This window comes from Notamacropus eugenii, chromosome 4, assembly GCF_028372415.1.
Source record: "Notamacropus eugenii isolate mMacEug1 chromosome 4, mMacEug1.pri_v2, whole genome shotgun sequence".
Lineage (NCBI taxonomy): Eukaryota > Metazoa > Chordata > Mammalia > Diprotodontia > Macropodidae > Notamacropus > Notamacropus eugenii.
The window spans coordinates 198,226,989-198,245,603 of NC_092875.1; the positions used below are offsets into that span (position 1 = coordinate 198,226,989).

General features: G+C 39.9%; 1 protein-coding gene across 2 annotated transcripts in view; it reads left to right on the top strand.

The window, feature by feature from the left end:
- Positions 1–15,751, top strand: part of ALDH5A1 (aldehyde dehydrogenase 5 family member A1) — a 38,549-nt gene extending 22,798 nt beyond the window's left edge. The window contains exons 7-10 of one of the 2 annotated variants that reach the window (XM_072603964.1): positions 939–1,097; positions 9,008–9,177; positions 11,218–11,276; positions 13,977–15,751. In XM_072603964.1, the coding sequence (XP_072460065.1) occupies positions 939–1,097; positions 9,008–9,177; positions 11,218–11,276; positions 13,977–14,182 (594 nt within the window). In that variant the 3' untranslated portion in view covers positions 14,183–15,751. The remainder of the gene's footprint in view (positions 1–938; positions 1,098–9,007; positions 9,178–11,217; positions 11,277–13,976) is intronic. The other variant, XM_072603965.1, reaches the window with a different exon arrangement.
- The last annotated feature ends 2,864 nt before the right edge of the window (positions 15,752–18,615 follow it).

An 18,615-nucleotide genomic window follows, 5' to 3' on the forward strand; every position in this document is an offset into this window, starting at 1 on the left:
ATCTGTAACATGAACTAGAGAATGAAATGCCAAACCACTCCAACATCTTTGCCAAGAAAACCCCAAATGGGGTCACAAAGAGTCAAATGACTGAGTAATAACAACAAAGTAAAAAATTGGCTCTAGTGCCCAAAACGTACGGAATGGAGGATTGTTGAAACTGATTTCAGAGCAGCTACGTGGTACGTTGGATAAAGTGCTGGGCCTGAAGACACTTACTAACTCTGTGACCCTGGGCAAGACACTTAACTTCTATTTGCCTCAGTTACTCATCTGTAAAATTGAGGCACACTTCTCCAGAAGAAAAAGGCAACCTCTCTTTGCTGAGAAAACCTATGTATGTCGTCCATGAGGGCCAGGGAGAGTGAGATATATATGACAACATTTACTAGCCTTGGATAAAGGCTGGCAGGCGCTCACTTTGGCTCCCCCATGATGTTGCCAACTTTGCTGAAGAAGGAAGGAACACAAAACAGTCGTGACTCCCCTTGGCCTCTCCCTTTTCCTGTTTCTTGTACTTATCACTTCATGTTCTTGCTTAGGACACTGCCTAACACATAGGAGGCGCTTCTTATAAATGCTTCCTCCCCTTCCCCTTCTTACCCACTGTTATTTATTCTCAGTTCTCCTTGTTGTTTGTCAGGCAACAGGCTGGCCCACTTTACTACTTCTTGCATTTTAGTTAGCGGTTAATAGATAAAGAGAACTTGAGACTGAGAAAGATGCCATTTTGTACCCCTTGTTTTATTTCCAGGCTAAAGAAAAAATGCGATGTCACCCAAGTCTCCAGATAGGTTGTGCTTGCAAGACTCAGACTGGGTGGGAAATAAACAAGGCCTGCCTACTCTGATGGGACCTCTAATAGATAATAGTCAGGGATTATTAACTTGAGTCAAAAGCTTTGAACCCTTCTCATGTTTTATCATTTTTATATTTAGACATGTGTTTGCTCAAATCGTTTCTTGGTGCAAAAGGGGATCCATGATTCCTTTGTGAAAAAATTTGCTGAAGCCATTAATAGAGAGCTGCGTGTAGGTCACGGATTTGAGGAGAGAACCACCCAAGGCCCATTGATTAATGAAAAAGCAGTGGAAAAGGTAAGGGAATCAGTCAACGCTCAGTCTCTGTTTTCAGTATTAACATTGTCAGCTAAGCTAGTAGATCTTTTGTCAGTCCTCAAATCTTCTGTGGAAGAAGTCAGTGAGCAAGCATTTATTTAGCTCTTACTGTGTTCTATGCCCTGTGCTTAAATACTGTAGAGATACAAAGAAAAGAAAAAATAACTCATGCTCTCAAGAAACTTGCCTTTTAACATAAATATGAGTGAGTGCATTCACTATGTTCATGGCAGGTTAGTGGTTCAGTGGGTAGTGTCAGGACTGGAGTCAGGAAGACTCATCTCCTTTGGTTCAAATTTGGCCTCAGATACTGACTGGCTTTGTGACCCTGGGTAAGTCACTTAATCCTGCTTGCCTCACTTTCCTCACCTTTAAAATGAGCTGGAGAAACAAGAGAGCAAACAACTCCAAAATCTTTGCCAAGAAAACCCCAAATGGAGTCATGAAGACTCAGACACAGCTGAAGCAACTGAACAACGTTCCACAGGTAACCCTAGAGGGAAGGGCACAAAACAAGTGTAGAGAATCGGGAAAGATCTCATGTAAAATGTGGGCCTTGAGATGAATCTTGAAGGAAGCCAGGGATTTAAAAAAAAAACAAAACAGAAGACAAAAAAGCAAAAAACAGACAGGAAGAGGTAGAACCTTCCAAGCACGTCTTCAGTTCTAAGAAGTCACAGAATAAAGTCAACTTTCATGTATTTCTCGAGTTAAACTGTATAAACATGGAAGATTGATCGTGAGTCTAGAAGTTAGGAAATCTCATTTCTCTTTCTTTTTTCCATAATTCCCCCAGAGGCCCTGTAACCAGCTTCACTTCTGCACCTCCCTTTCTGTAGCTCTATAGTGGAGATGATACCTTCCAGAATCTCCAGTCCTCCCTCCCTCCAGGGCTTATGATGAAGAAATACTGTTTCTAAGTCTCACTGAACATGTTAGAGAGAAGGCAGGAAGACTGTTGAAAACAAGTTTGTGTACTGGCTGAAATGCTGGGTTTGTTCTCATATTTCTTCCTTTTATCATAAATTGACATTTTTCATACTCTCCCCAAATATTCATTGAATTCCTAAAATTTCCAGCAGGGGGAGATAGAATCCCAAGTGGTTAGCTCTGGATTTAGAGATGGAGGGGAAAACTGAGGTTGAGGGGGTGAAAATTCTTCTTGGCAATTTTAAAATTTAAATGTCACACTTTGGGATGATCACAACTGGGAGGATTTTTACTATACTTTCTCATTTCTTATACTCTCCTATATATAATAATTCTTATAATTTCCTATATATATAGTTTCTACAATTTCTTAATTCCTATACTTTATTAAACTTTTAGAGTCACTTGAGGAATTTCCTTGTTAACTTAAGGATACAATATATTGACTGGGTGGTCTGCTCTTATTGGAACAGAAATTAGACCTGTGATTTCAGTGACATAGGAAACTCCTGGATGGGTCACTGGAGACACAGTTTAAATAATTTGCCTGGGTCACCCACCCAGCCAGTATGTGTCAGAAATAAAAATAAAACTCGGATGTTGGTTGCAAGACCATGTCTCTGTCCACCATCTTTAAAATCAGGAAGAAAATTATGTCTCTCGTTATCATCAGCAGTTAGCCAGAAATATCAGGATGTGGAATGTGAATGCAAGAGAAAAAGAAAAACAGGAAGCAGTTGTCTCAGCAGAGAGTAGGAGGGGGTTGAGGCCTGTAGTTTGGGACTTGTCCAGGATGAAAAAAAACTGTAACAGCCCAAAATTTGGCAGCCTTGCTGCAACAAAGTGGAAAATGCCAAATCACTGGAGTGTTTAGAGGTCTATTGAAAATACCAGGGAACAAGTTAGGGGAGGGTTCTTTATTATATAACTCTTGCCAAGCTCTCACTGCCTAGCAACTGAGCTGATCACACCAAAATCACATTCATCTGTGTCCCTTGTGAAAACAAATTGAAACACTGAGATGTGGGAGAGCTCTTAGACTCTTATAATTCTCATAAGACTTCAGAGCATATTGCTTTCAAAAAGAAGTTTCTTAAACTGTGGGGGGGGGGGGGGGGAAGGTATGTGAAGATGTTGGATGGTTTTCCATTGTCTAGCTCAAAGGTTTTGCTTTGGTCCCTTGGCGCAGGCTGAGAGGAATAACAGAAAAGACCCATTAGTCCCTTGTGTCCCTGCCCTGCCAGTTCACAGGGGGTAACTGAAGCAGTCTCTTTTCTTCTCTTCCCATCTAATCTCTTGCTGTGACTATTGGAAACAAATGCTTTCTGTAGTTCTAATCTCCAGCTCTTTCCTTGGGAATCACAAAGCATGCCATGTTCCTCATCCCCACACCATCTGACTGAAAATACCAGACGCAACCCCTGAAACAAGATGAGTTGACCTGAGCCTTGGAGATGGTAGTGCAGGGTAGCGGGCAGAAACATGGCCTTGGAGTTCAGATCCTGTGCCGCCTTCTACCTCATGTGACCAGGGACGAGTCACTGGATTTTCCCTTGGCCCTTATTTCCTTATCTCTATACCCATATAGATATATTACCTTAGGAAGTGATGCTATTATGTATGGGAAGCACCTAATTGTATATTAATTTCAGTTATTATTAAGTAATTTTGCTTCATTTTTTTTTTTTGTCCTCAGAAAGTAGAGAAAGATAGAAGGAGAATATAGGACCGAAAATAGTCACCATAGCCTTGAATAAAGTATACTGAAGTATCCCTGTTTATTTGTAGTTTATGCCTAAAATAAAATGACACAGCAGATCTTTTTGATAAGTTATTGTGGCTTTAGGAGATGATTAGGTTGTGGGGAAATGGCCATCTTTCCCATTTGCAATTTTTCTCCCAAATTTGGCCATGGCCACAGCTGTTGCAGGATACAGCATTTTTTTTTTCTATGAGTAAAGCAAATACTCTCTGACCTAATTCTCTCAAAATGAGGTCAGGCACATCTCGAAGTTCTGGAGGGTACCTCTGAGAGGTCAGGTGCACCTTTCTCTAATGCTCCTATTTAAGGGATGCTCTCCCCACTGTTAACCACCATTTGACTAGCCCCTAGGTCCATTTAATCAATTAGTTTCACAAAGAAACGTTTATTTCAAAGATGCAGCAATATCATTAGTACAGACATTTCTCCTTAAGACTTCGGGGAAACACTTTCTCTTAATACCACCTGAGTCTTTGAAGAGAGTGGACTTAGAATTAACGTAGTTCCTGCATACCCTTGGTTCATGTCCAAATGCAGCATAGCCTTTGTCTCTGCTGCTGCTAGGCGAGGTCCTGAAGGTTGATTCTCATTCCTCTGGGCCTCAGAGCTAGACCAGAGGCTGCAGACCTTAATATAGACTTAACGTAGACTCCAGTCCCAAGTCTGCTGATGGCTCACTCTCCTGATATCTCACAGTTCACAAGGTAGTCATCACCTCTAATCTCCTTCACCTAAACTGAAAACAAACAAACTGAGCCAAAGAACTGTGGCTTATATTTATAGACCACATGTGGGCCTCAGGTGGTGGGAGAGGGGGTACAGGAAAACCTCTCTACCTTCGAACCTTACAGCATTGCCTCTCACTAGAATGCTGACGGGCAGAAAGAAGTTAAACGGAGAGAAAGGAGATGAAGCCACAACTACATGACAGTTAGCTTGGGCAAGACCGATATTTAGTTAAACCTTACAGAGTGCTTGACGGATGCTTCTCAGTTATGCCCTATAACATTTCTGCCAAAATGAGTTTTCAGTGATAGAGCAAAATTCACGCATATGTGGGAATATATCCTGAAGTTATCAGACTGTTAGCAGAATCACTTATCTTTTACACCCTACCAAGGTAGGTCAACAAGTACTCATCTCAGACTAAGAATCATAACGCTTGAAGATTCTAAGACACCTAAATTTTCCTGGCTTTGGAAATGTTCCCGCCTATATGTCCATCTCTTTTTATTTTAAACCTTCAGGTTCATACGGAGAAATAAAGAAATGGAGTAATATTTTCTCTTTTTGTGACAAGGAAGGATCTGGTGCTGGATAGAGGATAGGGACTGTGGATAAGCTTGGACTTGTGATCTTATTGGTTATAGGGAACTCCCAGGTGAGGAAATTTCTTCTACCAACATAAGTAGGCACTTTTTTGCAACCTATAGTCTTAGAGAGCTGCCCGGAACAATGAAACATTAAATAACTCGCCCAGGGTCATATAGCTAGTATGTAACAGGTGGAATTTGAATCCAGATCTCTGTAGCTTTGAGGCCAGCTCTATCCACTATATCACACTGCCTCCCCTGATGCTGGAAGAGGAATCAAATCATCAAGAATAGACTGGAAGTTTTGAACAACTTGATTCTAATTTCCATCGCTCTTCCATCCAATCTTTGTCCTTTGACCCACATTTTGCATGTTGGTAAGGATGTTTCAACATGTTTCAACAGCTCAGTGTAGGAGAGTTAGAACTGGGTGGGGTGGTTTTTCACATGTTCTTTCCCTCTTGAGTTGAACTTACCAGAAGCACTTTCATTCCCTGGGTTTTATGAGTCCATGGTAGTTTGAGGAAGAGATAAAACAAAAACTGTATTTGCTGTGACTGTTACTATCGTTACCATGTAGTTTTGAGGGCCATGGGTTTCAACAAAGCCATATAATGATCCTTTGCCTAAAGGGCATGTTTTCTAACTTGTTCTGGTTGTACTATGATTGTATTGTGCTGTTTTTATCTGTAATGATGTTTTAGTCTAAAAGCATAATCATGCAGGTAATATGGAATGTGTTTCTGATCTCTTATTTTTGTTTATGAAAAAAATAAAAGAAAGCACACCACAGAAATCTAGTCCAGGGCTGGGCAAACTACCATCCCTAGCCCCAAATCCCCTCTGCCAGTGGTCCACAAGCTAAGAATGGTATTTGGGTTTTTAAATAATGTTTTATTTGTATTTTAAAATGTAAAAACCATGCTTACTTCACAGGTAGACCTTACAAAAATAGGCAGCTGTGGCCCTTGGAATGTAGTTTGCCAGCTACAGTTTTAGAAACTGAGGCTTTGAGAAGTCAAATGATTTTTGCCCAGTGTCCCATAGCTACCTAGTAATAGACTTGGTTCTCAGTTATTTTAAATGAAATTTCTTTTTCTATCTCTTGCTGCTGGGTTCTGTTGATAATATATAGAAATACTGATGATTTATGTAGGTTTATTTTATATCTTGCAATTTTGCTGAAATTGTTAATTATTTCAACTAGTTGATTCTCTAGAATTCTCTAAGTATACCATCATATCCTCAGCAAAGAGTGAGTTGTATTTCCTCATTGCCTATTCTAATTTCTTCAATTTCTTTTCTCTTCTTTTTGCCATAGCTAACATTTTTAGTACAATATTGGATAATAGTGATAATAAGGGGCATCCTTGCTTCACCCCTGAGCTTATTGGGAGGGCTTCTATCTTATTCCCATTACAGATGCTTGCTGATGGGCTCACATAGATATTTACTTATTTTTAAGAAAGCTCCATTTACTCCTATATTTTCCATTGTTTTAATGACAATGGATATTATATTTTGTCAAAAGCCTTTTCTGGATCTAAAAATAATCATGGGATTTTTGTTATCTTAATTATGGTTGATAGTTTTCCTGATATTGAACCATCCATGTTCTTGGTAGAAATCCCACCTGCTCAGTAGACCTGGATCTCAAAGTTTAGTCTCATAAGCAGTGATAATTCCACTAAACCTCACTGCCTCAGTTGTCCTAAGTTCCCATGTTCAAAGAGAGACTACTTTTTTGCTAAGAAAACAAGTCTACCTTAAGAAGGAAGAGAACTTTCCTCAAGGGAAGAAGGCAAGATGAAATCCTTTCCCTTTCCCCCTCCCCCCCCAATTCTGTTTCCTCTAAAACAGAAGAGCATTAGCTGCTGCCAGACTGGGACTACTTGGCAGGATCATGTGCTCCTACAGAAAGTATGACAATATCTCAGGAAGTGAACTCTATTTTAGGATTCATCAGCGTAAGCAGAAAAGCTGATTGGTACCTAATGCTGTTGAATTGGAGAATTAAGGCTCCATAGAGAAAAGCAGAAGATAATAAAAAGCCTTCAAGTAAAAGGAAGTGATCTTTCCCTCTATCTCCCTTCTCCTTTATGACCTTTTCTTAGTTTTTCCTCATCCCCTTCTTCTCAACTTTTCTCCTCCCCCATTTAAAAAATTTCTTTCCCCTTTGCTTTCATCTTTTTCTTTCCCTCTTCTACTTCTCAGTCTCTTCTCTCTTTTATTTTCTCTCCCCTCCAGTCTCTGCCTCTTTTTCATGGTCTCCCTTTCTCCTCTCCTCTCCTCCCCCATGCTCACTCTTTTTTCCCTGCCCCCTTCAGGGAGGCTTGTGGCACTTTGGATCAGGACATTTATGACATCACTGCATGCTGTGTGTATCCTGTGACCCCTGTACTTTGGCCACAGATTATTATTCTGACCTGTCTGAGAATCTGAAAAGCCTGTCATTTCTCTAGTGCTGTCAAGGTTAAAAAAAAAAAATCATCTGATGCAGGCTTGGGATAATAAACTGTGGTTTGTTGCTTTTGTTTTTTAGTGGTTTAACTTCAGCATCTTTGCACACTCACCAAATAAAACAAAGGAAATGAAGATTAACAGATTAAAAACTGTAGCCCCTCTGGTCATGATCCCAAGTCAACTCACCTGAGCAAAGCTATGAATAAAGTCTGGGGAGGATTACCAGGGTATATATACCGTATTAGCTTGAGGAAGTAGTTTCTGGTGAGGGCAAAGCTGGTTTTGTTTTTCTCTTTGTATCTTGAATGCCTAAAACAGGGCCTGATATCTGGTAGTTGCTTAATAAATGCTTGTTGATTGATGGATGGATGGAATCATAATTCCTCCCTCTTCCACCCCTACCACATCCTCCCAGCAACGCCCTATAGTGATTAGACCAATGCATTCTGATCCCAGAGAGCTAGAGTATGCTTCATCAGCCTCCCCCATGTCCACTCCTCACCCCACCCATGGCAGCCCCAGGTGCCGTGAAAGATATCCTAGACATACCTTTCAGTTTGAGCTTTGAGGATATTGACATGTTCCATGTCTCTCATTTGGTTGCTTGGAATTGCATTCCACCCAAGAACACACATATATTCTAAAGCTGAAGGATTGGACCATGACAGCTGGACCAGGGTGGCTTTAGTTCAGTAAGGAGGCAGTTCTGGGGAGGTTACACAAACCCAACCCAGAAGAAAATGCAGGCTCCAATCTGCCACCTGTGCCTTCTCTTAACACTGGCATTCCCCACATCCTTTGACCCTGCCAGGTCTGGATTAGAGTCTCCAAAACTATCCCCATTCCCTGAGAGTTCCTTCCCTACCTCCACCAAACCTAATTAAATGCTTTGTATATAAGGAGATATTTATTAATAATGCTTATGACTCTAATTTAGTGGTCATTCCTTAGATTGACCATAGGCTGGATAGAGGGCAGCAGGTCAAGGGCTTGTATTAGGGACATTTTGTGTTCTTCAAATTGTTCTGAAAATCACCAGAATTTCTGGAGCACTAGCCAAGAGGGCCTCTTTGTTCAACAGAACTGGTTTGTGCTGGGCCAGCCTCTGCTGAATGCTTTGAGGCCCAGAAATATAAGGCTGCCATCTGTCTGTTGTCCTCTAGGGGCTGCCATTTACTAAGCCCTCCAACACATGTGTTTATAGTGTCCTCTTAGGACAGAAGGGCATTTTGTAGAAAATACTACATCTTAAAACTACATTCAATATAATACCACATTTAAAGTGACTTGTATTATGGAAATGCCCCTACCTACTTTTTTTTTCCTCAGCTCTTTAAAAACAACAGTATCTCAATGTCTCTGTACCTACTAGAAAGCATTGTCAGCCAGCTCCTCCAAACCTTATTTTCTGTTTCATGCAGGTAGAGAAACATGTGAGTGATGCTGTTTCCAAAGGAGCCACCATTGTGACAGGAGGGAAAAGGCACAGCTTTGGAAAAAACTTTTTCGAGCCAACCCTCCTTAGCAACGTCACCGTAGATATGCTGTGTTCTCAGGAAGAAACTTTTGGCCCCCTGGCACCAGTTATTAAGTAAGAGCTGTCCTATTTTAAAATGGGCAAGGGAAACCAAGGCACGTTTCTGAATTGTGGGCCATCAGCGGTGCAGAAGAAGCAATCACATTCCCAGGAGTAAAGTGGAACAGCTCAAGAGATCTGATGGCCGTGGTTTTTAGATTAAATGTGGTCTTGGAGCTGTTTTAAGTACATTCCGTTTTTAACAAAAAGAAAAAAAACGTGGAGGTGGTTGAGGCATTTCAGCTGTGAAAAGTATTAATGTTTGTAATGAAAACTTGGGCCCTCGATACTTACAATTTTGCTGCAGTCTTCCTAGGGAGAAAAGAAAAGAAAATATGGCAGTTTTTTTCTTATTTTTCTTTTTTTAAAAATATCTTTTGTTTTGACCTGACTTGTGAATGTATTCCTCTCCACTTCCCTGCCAGCCATCCCTTGAAACAAAGAATAAAAAAACTTCTGTTTTAGGATTTTCATCAAAACTAACAGACACATTCACCAAGCCTGGCAGTATGTGTACTGTTCTACATTCATAGTTTCCCACCTCTGCAAAGAGGGGGAAGGAGGGAAAGGGAAAGAGAGAGAAAAGGATGCGTTTTCTCATCACTTGCTCAAAGCCAGGATTAGTCATTGTATTTACACAGAGTTCAGTCTGGGGTTTTTGTTGTTAATCCTCTCAATGTGTATGTTGTCTTCTTGGTTCTACTTATTTCTGTTTTCATCGGTTTACAGCAGCCAATGCCATATTACCACAACAGTAAATACCACAGGACAATAAATGCCATGTTGAACAATACCATCGCTGGTGGGTTCATCATAAATTACTTCCCTAAAAGGATAGGTGAAACAGGCACATGAGCGATCAAAATAATGGCAAGTGGGATGAGTGTAGCAAAAAGACAGCAAAAAGCATGTGTGTCAGAATGATGATGCTGGAGTATGGGGAAAGACTCAGAGGATCTTAGGTCAATTCCTGACCTGTCCAAAGTCACCAGGAATTCTCTGGGCTTTCCTGATGTGTAAAATGAAAGCATTAGTCTGGACCTGTGCACTGTCTTCTAGCTCTAAATCTATGTGTCAGAGAGTTCATAGTATCATAGGATAGAGTATTATAGAGAAGATGGATTAAATTTGTGAAGGAAATAAGGAAGGAATATGAGAAAGAAGAAAGAAAAGGAAGAGAGGAAAAGAAAGGGAGAGAAGAAAGGAAGGAAATATTAACACTTATGTTCCTGGCACTGTTATAAATATTAGGTAGGAAGTTCCCCATCACTAGGGTTCTTCAGGTAAAAGTTGGATGTCCAGTTGTCAGAATGTTGTAGGAAGAATTCATGTCCAGGTATTGATTAGAAGAGATGTCCTTGCAGGTCTTTTCCAGTTCTGAGATGATATGATCCTATGAGCATTGTCAAGGGCAATACTGGAGGTCCAGAGAGCTTCTCTGCCACTTGCCCCCTCTTCCAAATAAACTGCTTATCTTCCTGTGATGTGTGGTATTGTTGGGCAGATGAGCAAAAATGCTCTTATCTGCTCAGTAGATTGACTTTGAGACCTGTTCCAGACTAATTGGAGTTAAGGGAAAAGCAATACATATTTGTAAACGGAAAAGAAAAGTAATCTACTCACTTTCCCTCCCTGTAATAATTTTCCATTTAGTGTGTGATACATGCTGTAGTATCTCCTTGAGTAGTGCAAAGAGCCCTGGAACTGGAGTAGGAAGGTCTGGGTCCAAATTATGACCCTGCTAATTACCACTTGTATGAACTTGTCCACAATTTCCTCGGTTGTACAAAGAAATGATTCATCTCCAAGGTCACTTCCAACTCTAAATTCTGGGATCTTCTTGTCCCATTGGAGAAAAATCATCAGTTTAAAATACCCCACCCCAAATATTGAATCTTTCCTTCAGAACTGAGAACCCAGAGAATTCTTGATGCTAAACGCATCCCTTAGACAATGTGCACAATTTAGAAAGTATAGGGAAGAGGAGAGGAAGGGATAGTATTACTCACCCATTTTGCCAATGTCTTTTTCACACCAAAAAAAATTTTTTGGCAGATTTGATACAGAAGAAGAGGCCCTTGCTATCGCCAATGCAGTGGATGTAGGTTTAGCAGGTAAGTTTGGAAGCCAATGTTGTTCATTTGTTTTGATGGGTTAACGATTGTTGGTAACATATTCAAACTAGTGTTTCTTGAGCATCCCGTTTATCATTTCCCCTGATTTTTATATCATCTTTCTGCTTGATCTGATTTATCATCAATAGCACCCCTGGTTTTTCTGTTATTTTCTTCAGTCAGGGTGATGGATTTGTGCTTTAGAATGTTCTCTTCTTGTTCTCCCTATGACACACATGTGGAGACCCCTGGCAAGAGTTAGAGGTGCAGTGAGCTAAAGTTAACTAACCTGAATAGTTAACTTTTCAGACCTGCCACTATGACCTTCACCCTTCAAACAGCAGAGCCAGGCTCTATTTAACTACCAAGTCTTCTTCCAATTTACTGGCTGGAAGCTTCTCTTTTTAAAAAATCCTTTTCATTTACCTTAGTCCTTTAAGACTAATTTCATCAGTATAGGCAATCATAACCTCTGGAGGACATCAGTGTGAACCTCCATATGAAAGTAAGTGTGTGTGTGTGTGTGTGTGTGTGTGTGTGCACATGCACGCACGTGTGCGTGTAAAATATAATTTTACATACTGCAGTTTTTTGAACTACTTCTTATAAAAAATCCACTGCTTTGAAAGGATTTCCCATTTCCTCTGGCACCTATTAAATTAAAAATGTAGCTTAGAAATGTATTGGAACTGAACTGTACACAGCTTTTCTGCTTGTCTGGAACTGGGCAAGCAAGGCAGAAAGCAGGAAAATACCCAATGGCACTTGCCAAGGTAAGTAGCCACCCTGTGTTTCTAACCTCATTAAAGGCATATGTGAGGGTGTGAGGGAAAGAAGGAGTAATTTCATTGATGGAGTAAATATCTACCACCTACTGTGTGCCTGGCACTATGGGGGAATAAAGAGATATGAGACAATCCTTTCTCTTTAGAAATGTACCTGTTAGGTTTTTTGTACACCCAGTAGTACATAAGCTATGGAGATAGGGACCAGAACTGTGATTTCATTGTCCTAAATGGAGAGACTCCCTGTACCAATACAGGTTGTCTCCTTCTTTGAAACTTAGTCTTAGAGTTGCCTAGAGATTAATGACTTGCTCAGGGTCACATAGCCATGTTGTCTATACATGATAGCCATCGTAAAAAGATAGGTAATTGCAGTACAAAGTATGACATTTAAATATATATTGTAAGTGGTACAGACAATAAGTCCGATAGAGCTTTGGGGGAACAAGTGATCACTGAACTGAGATGATCAAGAAAGCTTCATGGTGAAGGTGGCAGGCATTTGAGTTGGACCTTGAAGGATTCGGGCAGTAGGGGTAAAGACAGGCATTCCCTTTGGGAGGAATTGTATAAAAAGCATAAGGATAGAAAATACAAAATGTATTAAGGGAACCCTTACTAGAACAGCTTGACTAGAGTGGAAGGCTTATATGAGGTATAGTAGGAAATAAAACTGGAAAGCTTAGCACAGTGCCTGGCACTCAGTAGGTACTTAATAAAGATTGAAAGAGAAGTTCTACGTGGTACACAGTAACAGCAACATTGTGCGATGACTGACTTTGTTAGAGTTAGCTCTTCTCAGCAGTGCAATGGTCTAAGACAGAGGTGGGGATTTGTTCTGTGAAGTTTGGATTCAGTCAAAGGGCTGAACTTGAGGACCTACAGGGCCACATGTGGCCTAAAGGCTGCAGGTTCCCCACCCCTAATCTAAGACAGTCCCAAAAGACTCATGATGAAAAATGCTATCCACATCCAGAGAAAGAATATGGAGTCTGAATGCAGATCAAAGCAGACTATTTTCTTTTTTCGTTTTTTCTTTCTCATGATTTTTCCCTTTTGTCCTGATTCTTCTTTCACAGCATGACTAATTTGACAATATGTTTAATGTGATTGTACATGTATAACCTATATCAGATTGCATGCCATCTTGGGGAGGGGAAAATTGAGAACTCAAAAGTTCTATAAAAGTGAATGTTGAAAACTAAAAATTAGTTAAATTTCAAAAAACGAAAAGTTCCGTCTGGTTTGTAGAAGGTTGTGAATGTCAATCAGAAGAGTTTGGCCATAAAGAGTCATGGAAGATTGGGGAGAGGGAAAATTACCTGATGAAAGCATTGCTTTAGGAAGATAAACCTGTGTATAGGATGGTTTGGGATGAAGGCAAGGGAGGAAGGCCTGGCGTCAGGGAGACTGCTCTGCCCTGGGCTCGAAGTGGGACAATGAAATGGAAAGAATAACTAATAGATAACCTATATCTAGTGCTTCAAACTTTGCAAAGCACCTGACATACATTACCTCACTTGATAGTCATAACAACCTTATGAGGGGTAGGTGCTACCTACCCATTTTACAGAAGAGGAAGCAGACATGGAGGTGAAATGACCTATCCAGGTTCGCACACAGCTAGTAAGTGTCCAAGGCAGGATTTGAAGTCAGGATCTTCCTCATGGCAGGCCAGACACTATCTATTATGCCGTCTTAGTTACCTGAGATGACACAAAAAATTGACCAGAATTGGTGACTGGATGGGTATAGGGTGACAAGGAAGGAGGTTTCCTGGGTTTCAAGCCTCATTGACTAAAGGAGTGATGAGGCCAGGGACAGGAGGAGGACAACTGGTTCAGGGCAAAGATAATGAGTGGCCTTGGTTGTAAATATAATCTTATAGCATATAAATATTTTGTCCCTATGGCAGGTTATTTCTACTCTCAGGATCCAGCCCAGATCTGGAGGGTGGCTGAGCAGCTAGAAGTTGGCATGGTTGGAGTTAATGAAGGACTGTTGTCCACTGTGGAATGCCCTTTTGGCGGGGTGAAGCAATCTGGTCTTGGACGAGAAGGTTCAAAGTATGGTATTGATGAATATCTGGAACTGAAGTATGTGTGTTATGGTGGCTTGTAGGAATCACCAGGTGTTCAGTAACTAAGGGGAAAAAATGCTTCTGCAGCTATAGAGAAATGCCATCTAATATATTTTTAATAAACCTTTAGAGCCCTTATAAATGACCTGTAAATGTGAATTTTTAAAAAACCTCATCCAATCCCACGTCATCTTGTGTGTTGGCTTACAGTGTTCCTCAGATACTTGACTGAAACAAGAGGTGAAACCAGTAAGTGTCCTTCATGCTTTGAGTGTAGGCTGAGGTTGAGTTTCAGGGAGTGATTTCCAGCCTTACCACGGTGCTGCCACCTACTACTGAGAGTTCAGCAAGTGAGTCCCTCATGCTGTGATTAGGAGTGGGTGGTTAGTACTAAAAGCACCAGAATAACCATTTATAAGCCCTTTTCACCTCTAACAAGCCTCCATAGCATGGCGGGCCTGGGTGTGCAGAGGAAATGCCTTCTTGCACATTCTGGCTGCCTGGGCGTTGCAACCAAGGTGCAATCTGGCCTATTTTTAAAAACAGTTTGAAATAGTACAGGGTGTCTGTGCTTTTTTGTGGCCAGAAGGAACATTTCCTCTCTTTCTCTCCCTAGCTCACTTCTTAAAATTGAAGTCTACAATTTGTGTTTACTGGAAGGGGAAAAAAAAATGTGTAGGCTCTGTTTCACCTCCTTATTTAGTAAGGAGTACTGAAGTAAGCAGGGGGGCCAGCTAGGTGGCACAGTGAGTACCAACCCTGAAGTCAGGAGGACCTGAGTTCAGACACTAGCTGTGTGACCCTAGGCAAGTCACTTGATCCCGATTGCCTCAAAAAAAACCCAAGAAGAAGTAAGCAGGGGACTGCAGCTGAGAAGTATAGAGTTTGGAGAAGGAGCTCCAGACTGAAAGTCAGGATACCTAGACTTAAGTATCCAAACTGCTAACGTGCAGTTTTGGCAAACTATCACGTCTCTAGCCTTCAGTCATCTCATCTGCAAAATGGTAGTAAAGTACATGTCCCTTCCTAATTCATGGGGATGTTCTAAGATTAAAACTGTACCCAGGTCTTCATAGAAAGAAGGTATCTGTTTTGGAAAAATGAGAGTACTAGATAAGTACAAGCTGTCATTATCATAGCTCATAGCCCTTTGTAGTTTGCAAATGGCTTTCCATGCAAGGAACCAGAGGTATGCACCATATCTCCATTTTATAGATGAGGAAACTGAGGCTTAGAGCAGTTTATACATGATGATATTGCATATGGCACAATGTTCCTCCCACTGCTCCAGGGTGCTTTTCTACTGTTTTGTTCCTGTTATCATTATGGTTATTACTGTCAACAGCAGCGTGCCCAATTAGCTCTACCCTACACAGTGGAATGATCTCACAGGAGGATCTTATGTTAGCAACCTTCTGGCTAGCCCCACTGTTTATCTAAGAGGACTGCAGTTCTGTAGGAGACCAAGTGGTGGTTACCTATGGCAGTGGTGTGAAATTCAAATAGAAACAGGAGGGTCACCAAGTCATACAAAACCATATATGATCGTTATCTGTGTTCCATTGTATTTGTTTTGTTAATTTTTAATATTAATTTAATTTGTTAATTAATTTTGTGAATTTGTTTTGTTACTTCTCAAATACAGTTTAGTCTGGTTTAGGCATGTGGCCTGCAGGCCAGGTGTTTGACACCTATGATCTACAGCCCTTTCTCCCAGTTCTGCTTTAGAGGGGATTGTTTCTGTCTCTTCAAAAAGAGAAAGTCGTATTAAACCTGAAAAGAGAGAATGTAATGAGAAGAGCACTGGATATGGAGTGAGGATGGGAACTCTAGCGAATAACTTCACGTCTATGGGATTTGTCATCCACAGTGTTAGGATTGGGCTAGATCAACCTTTTGAAGGTCCTTGTCAATTCTGAATCCTACGAACTGTGAACCTATGCAAGTTTTCCATAATTTGAGGTTGGTGCTGTGGAGAATGAATAACTGAGGGTTTTATACCTCGTCACAAATCTGGGTTGTTGAGTTAATTGAACATTTCAGTGACTTTTGGTGCATTACCTAGTTTATAAAGGCCCTCAAATTGCATTGAATTAAGAACGTCTTAGTCCTTGATGGTACCTATGGGGCATACTTATTTCTCTTTCTTATACATACTTACAAACTGATACTTTGGGGAATGTTCTCTAACACAAAGATTGGTCATCTCTCACTAAATAAAAAATGATAAAGTGATTTCTGAGCTGACTCTCCACTCTCCTCCTTTTCTTCTTATACTGTCTTGCACAAATTCCCCAAGACATCACAGGGGAAGTCTGGGTATAAAAGAGAGAGAGGAATGAAGTGGAAATTAAGTACACAGTTCTTAAGGGAGGCTGTGCCTAAATAATCTTGAGCCTGTTGTAGAACTGTATTTCTGAGCTCCATCAAATACTTACATCCCTTATTCTTTCTTCTTAGCCCTCACTCCAAAGTGGGAATTAAAATTATCTTTATTGGGCATCGGAAAATTCAGAAAAATCTTTGTATTCATGTTAGTATCAGCTTTCCTTGAAACTGTTTTGTGTTTTACTGCACACACTAGCTATATGGATCGTATTCCTAGGCTCAGAAAGAAAAATATTTAACTTCAGATTGACATGCTGAGAACTTTTGTTGTTTAAAGACAGTTTAAGAAGCACTGAAAGGGGCATGAGGGAAAAAAGTTGAAAGAGCCTCATGAAGTGATGTATATCCAGACTGTTTTAAACATTTTTGGATGATCACATGTGAATTTCTCAAGGTCATTGTTGCCACTATAGAAAGCACAACTAAAAGGAAAATATTCTGTGATTTAAAAAAAAAATCTAAAATCCCAGGATCTGAAGAGCTTAGAAGTATTATTGAACTTTTAAATGCCTAGGTAATTTTATCATACAGTGCACCCCTTGAGGTTCAATAAAGTATATCAGTTGAGACCACAGCCTCATCAACTTATCACCGATTAAATTTTACATGTGTTAATGAGGAAAAAATAACTAATTCTTCATTAAGATGATATTATATGTTGATTTGTTGTTTCGTTTGTTTGTACTTGTTTCAAGAGAGGGAGTGAAAGGTGACAGTAGAAAAAGAAAAAAGCATCAATAAAATATTTAAATAGGAAAAAAGATAGTATAGCAGGGTAGGAGGGAGGAGGATTTGTTTTCACTGAACCATTTTTTATCCTTCTAAGGCTGATGTCTTGTCTGGTAGATGAATCATTGTTTCTGCTCTTTTACTTCATTATGCAGAAGTTCAACATGTGGACTTAGAAGATGTTTTTTCCTTATTCATTTACCAGGTAATGATCAATCCCAGATTTAAAGAGTCTTCACTCTGTAGATAATGTCGTGCTAGGATACAGTGCAATGAGCATTTACCTAGGAGGTTCCCAATCATTGCCACAAACCCAAAATGAAATTACCCAGAGATGAAGTCAGCCTGAAAAATGTTCCTCCGTTTACTCCTAGCTACGTACTACAGAGTCAGTTTGCTGCTACCATTTCAGTCAGATTGGGCTAGTTTTTAAAGTGTGATTTATATCTTTTTTTTTTGCAAGAATGTTTTTAGGTAAAAGTGCATTTTTTTTCTTCAGAGTTTATTTTGGTGGAAACAGCCAAGGGATAATAAAGTTCAGAAGCACAATGTCCAATCTATAACTCTGCTCTTGTTTTAAAACTTGCCAAATGATCTCTCTGTAAGTGTGGGTCCAAGTGTTTTAATAATTTATATGTAGCGAATTTTTAGATTATTCCTGAAGATTTTTCCTAGTGTGATTTTTAATATTAAATTTTGTGGAAAAAAATTGAAAGCAAATAAGTCATGTCCTTAAATCTTACCTTTCACTGTGTACCCATGAGCTCATTTATGTGAATTCTCATTTTTGTTCTCTTTGTGTATGTATGTGAATGACTGTATTAGTGTTTGCTTTCCGGAGAATTGGATTTGTGTGTGCAGTTAATAAACATTCAATTTTAACAATAGCATTTCCTGGTTTTGTGCTGGGACTGTTTGTTTCTTCGGTCTGATTATCTTTTTCCTTTTTATTTATATTTTTTATTAGGGACTAATTCTACTGTATGTCATTACCTCATGGGAGGTGGAGGTGGACTTGACAAGTGTCAGAGTTAATGAGGGATTTCCCCAAGTTCCTTTCACCTTTCTGTTACGTAGCCAGTCTCTTCCAGTTATAAAGGGGTATGTGTATATCTTGACACTTGGCCTTTTTCAACTCCAGACGTTTTCTAAATGAATTTTTGGTTAATTTAGTATTTGGTTTAATTTAGTATTTTATTTTTCCCCAGCTATGTGTAAAGACAATTGTTAATATTTGTTTTCAAAACTTTGAGTTCCCAATTCTCTCTCTTCCTCCTTCCCCCATTGAGAAGCAAGCAATTTTATATAAGTTATATATGTGTAGTCATGCAAAAAATATTCCTAAGTCATGTTGTGA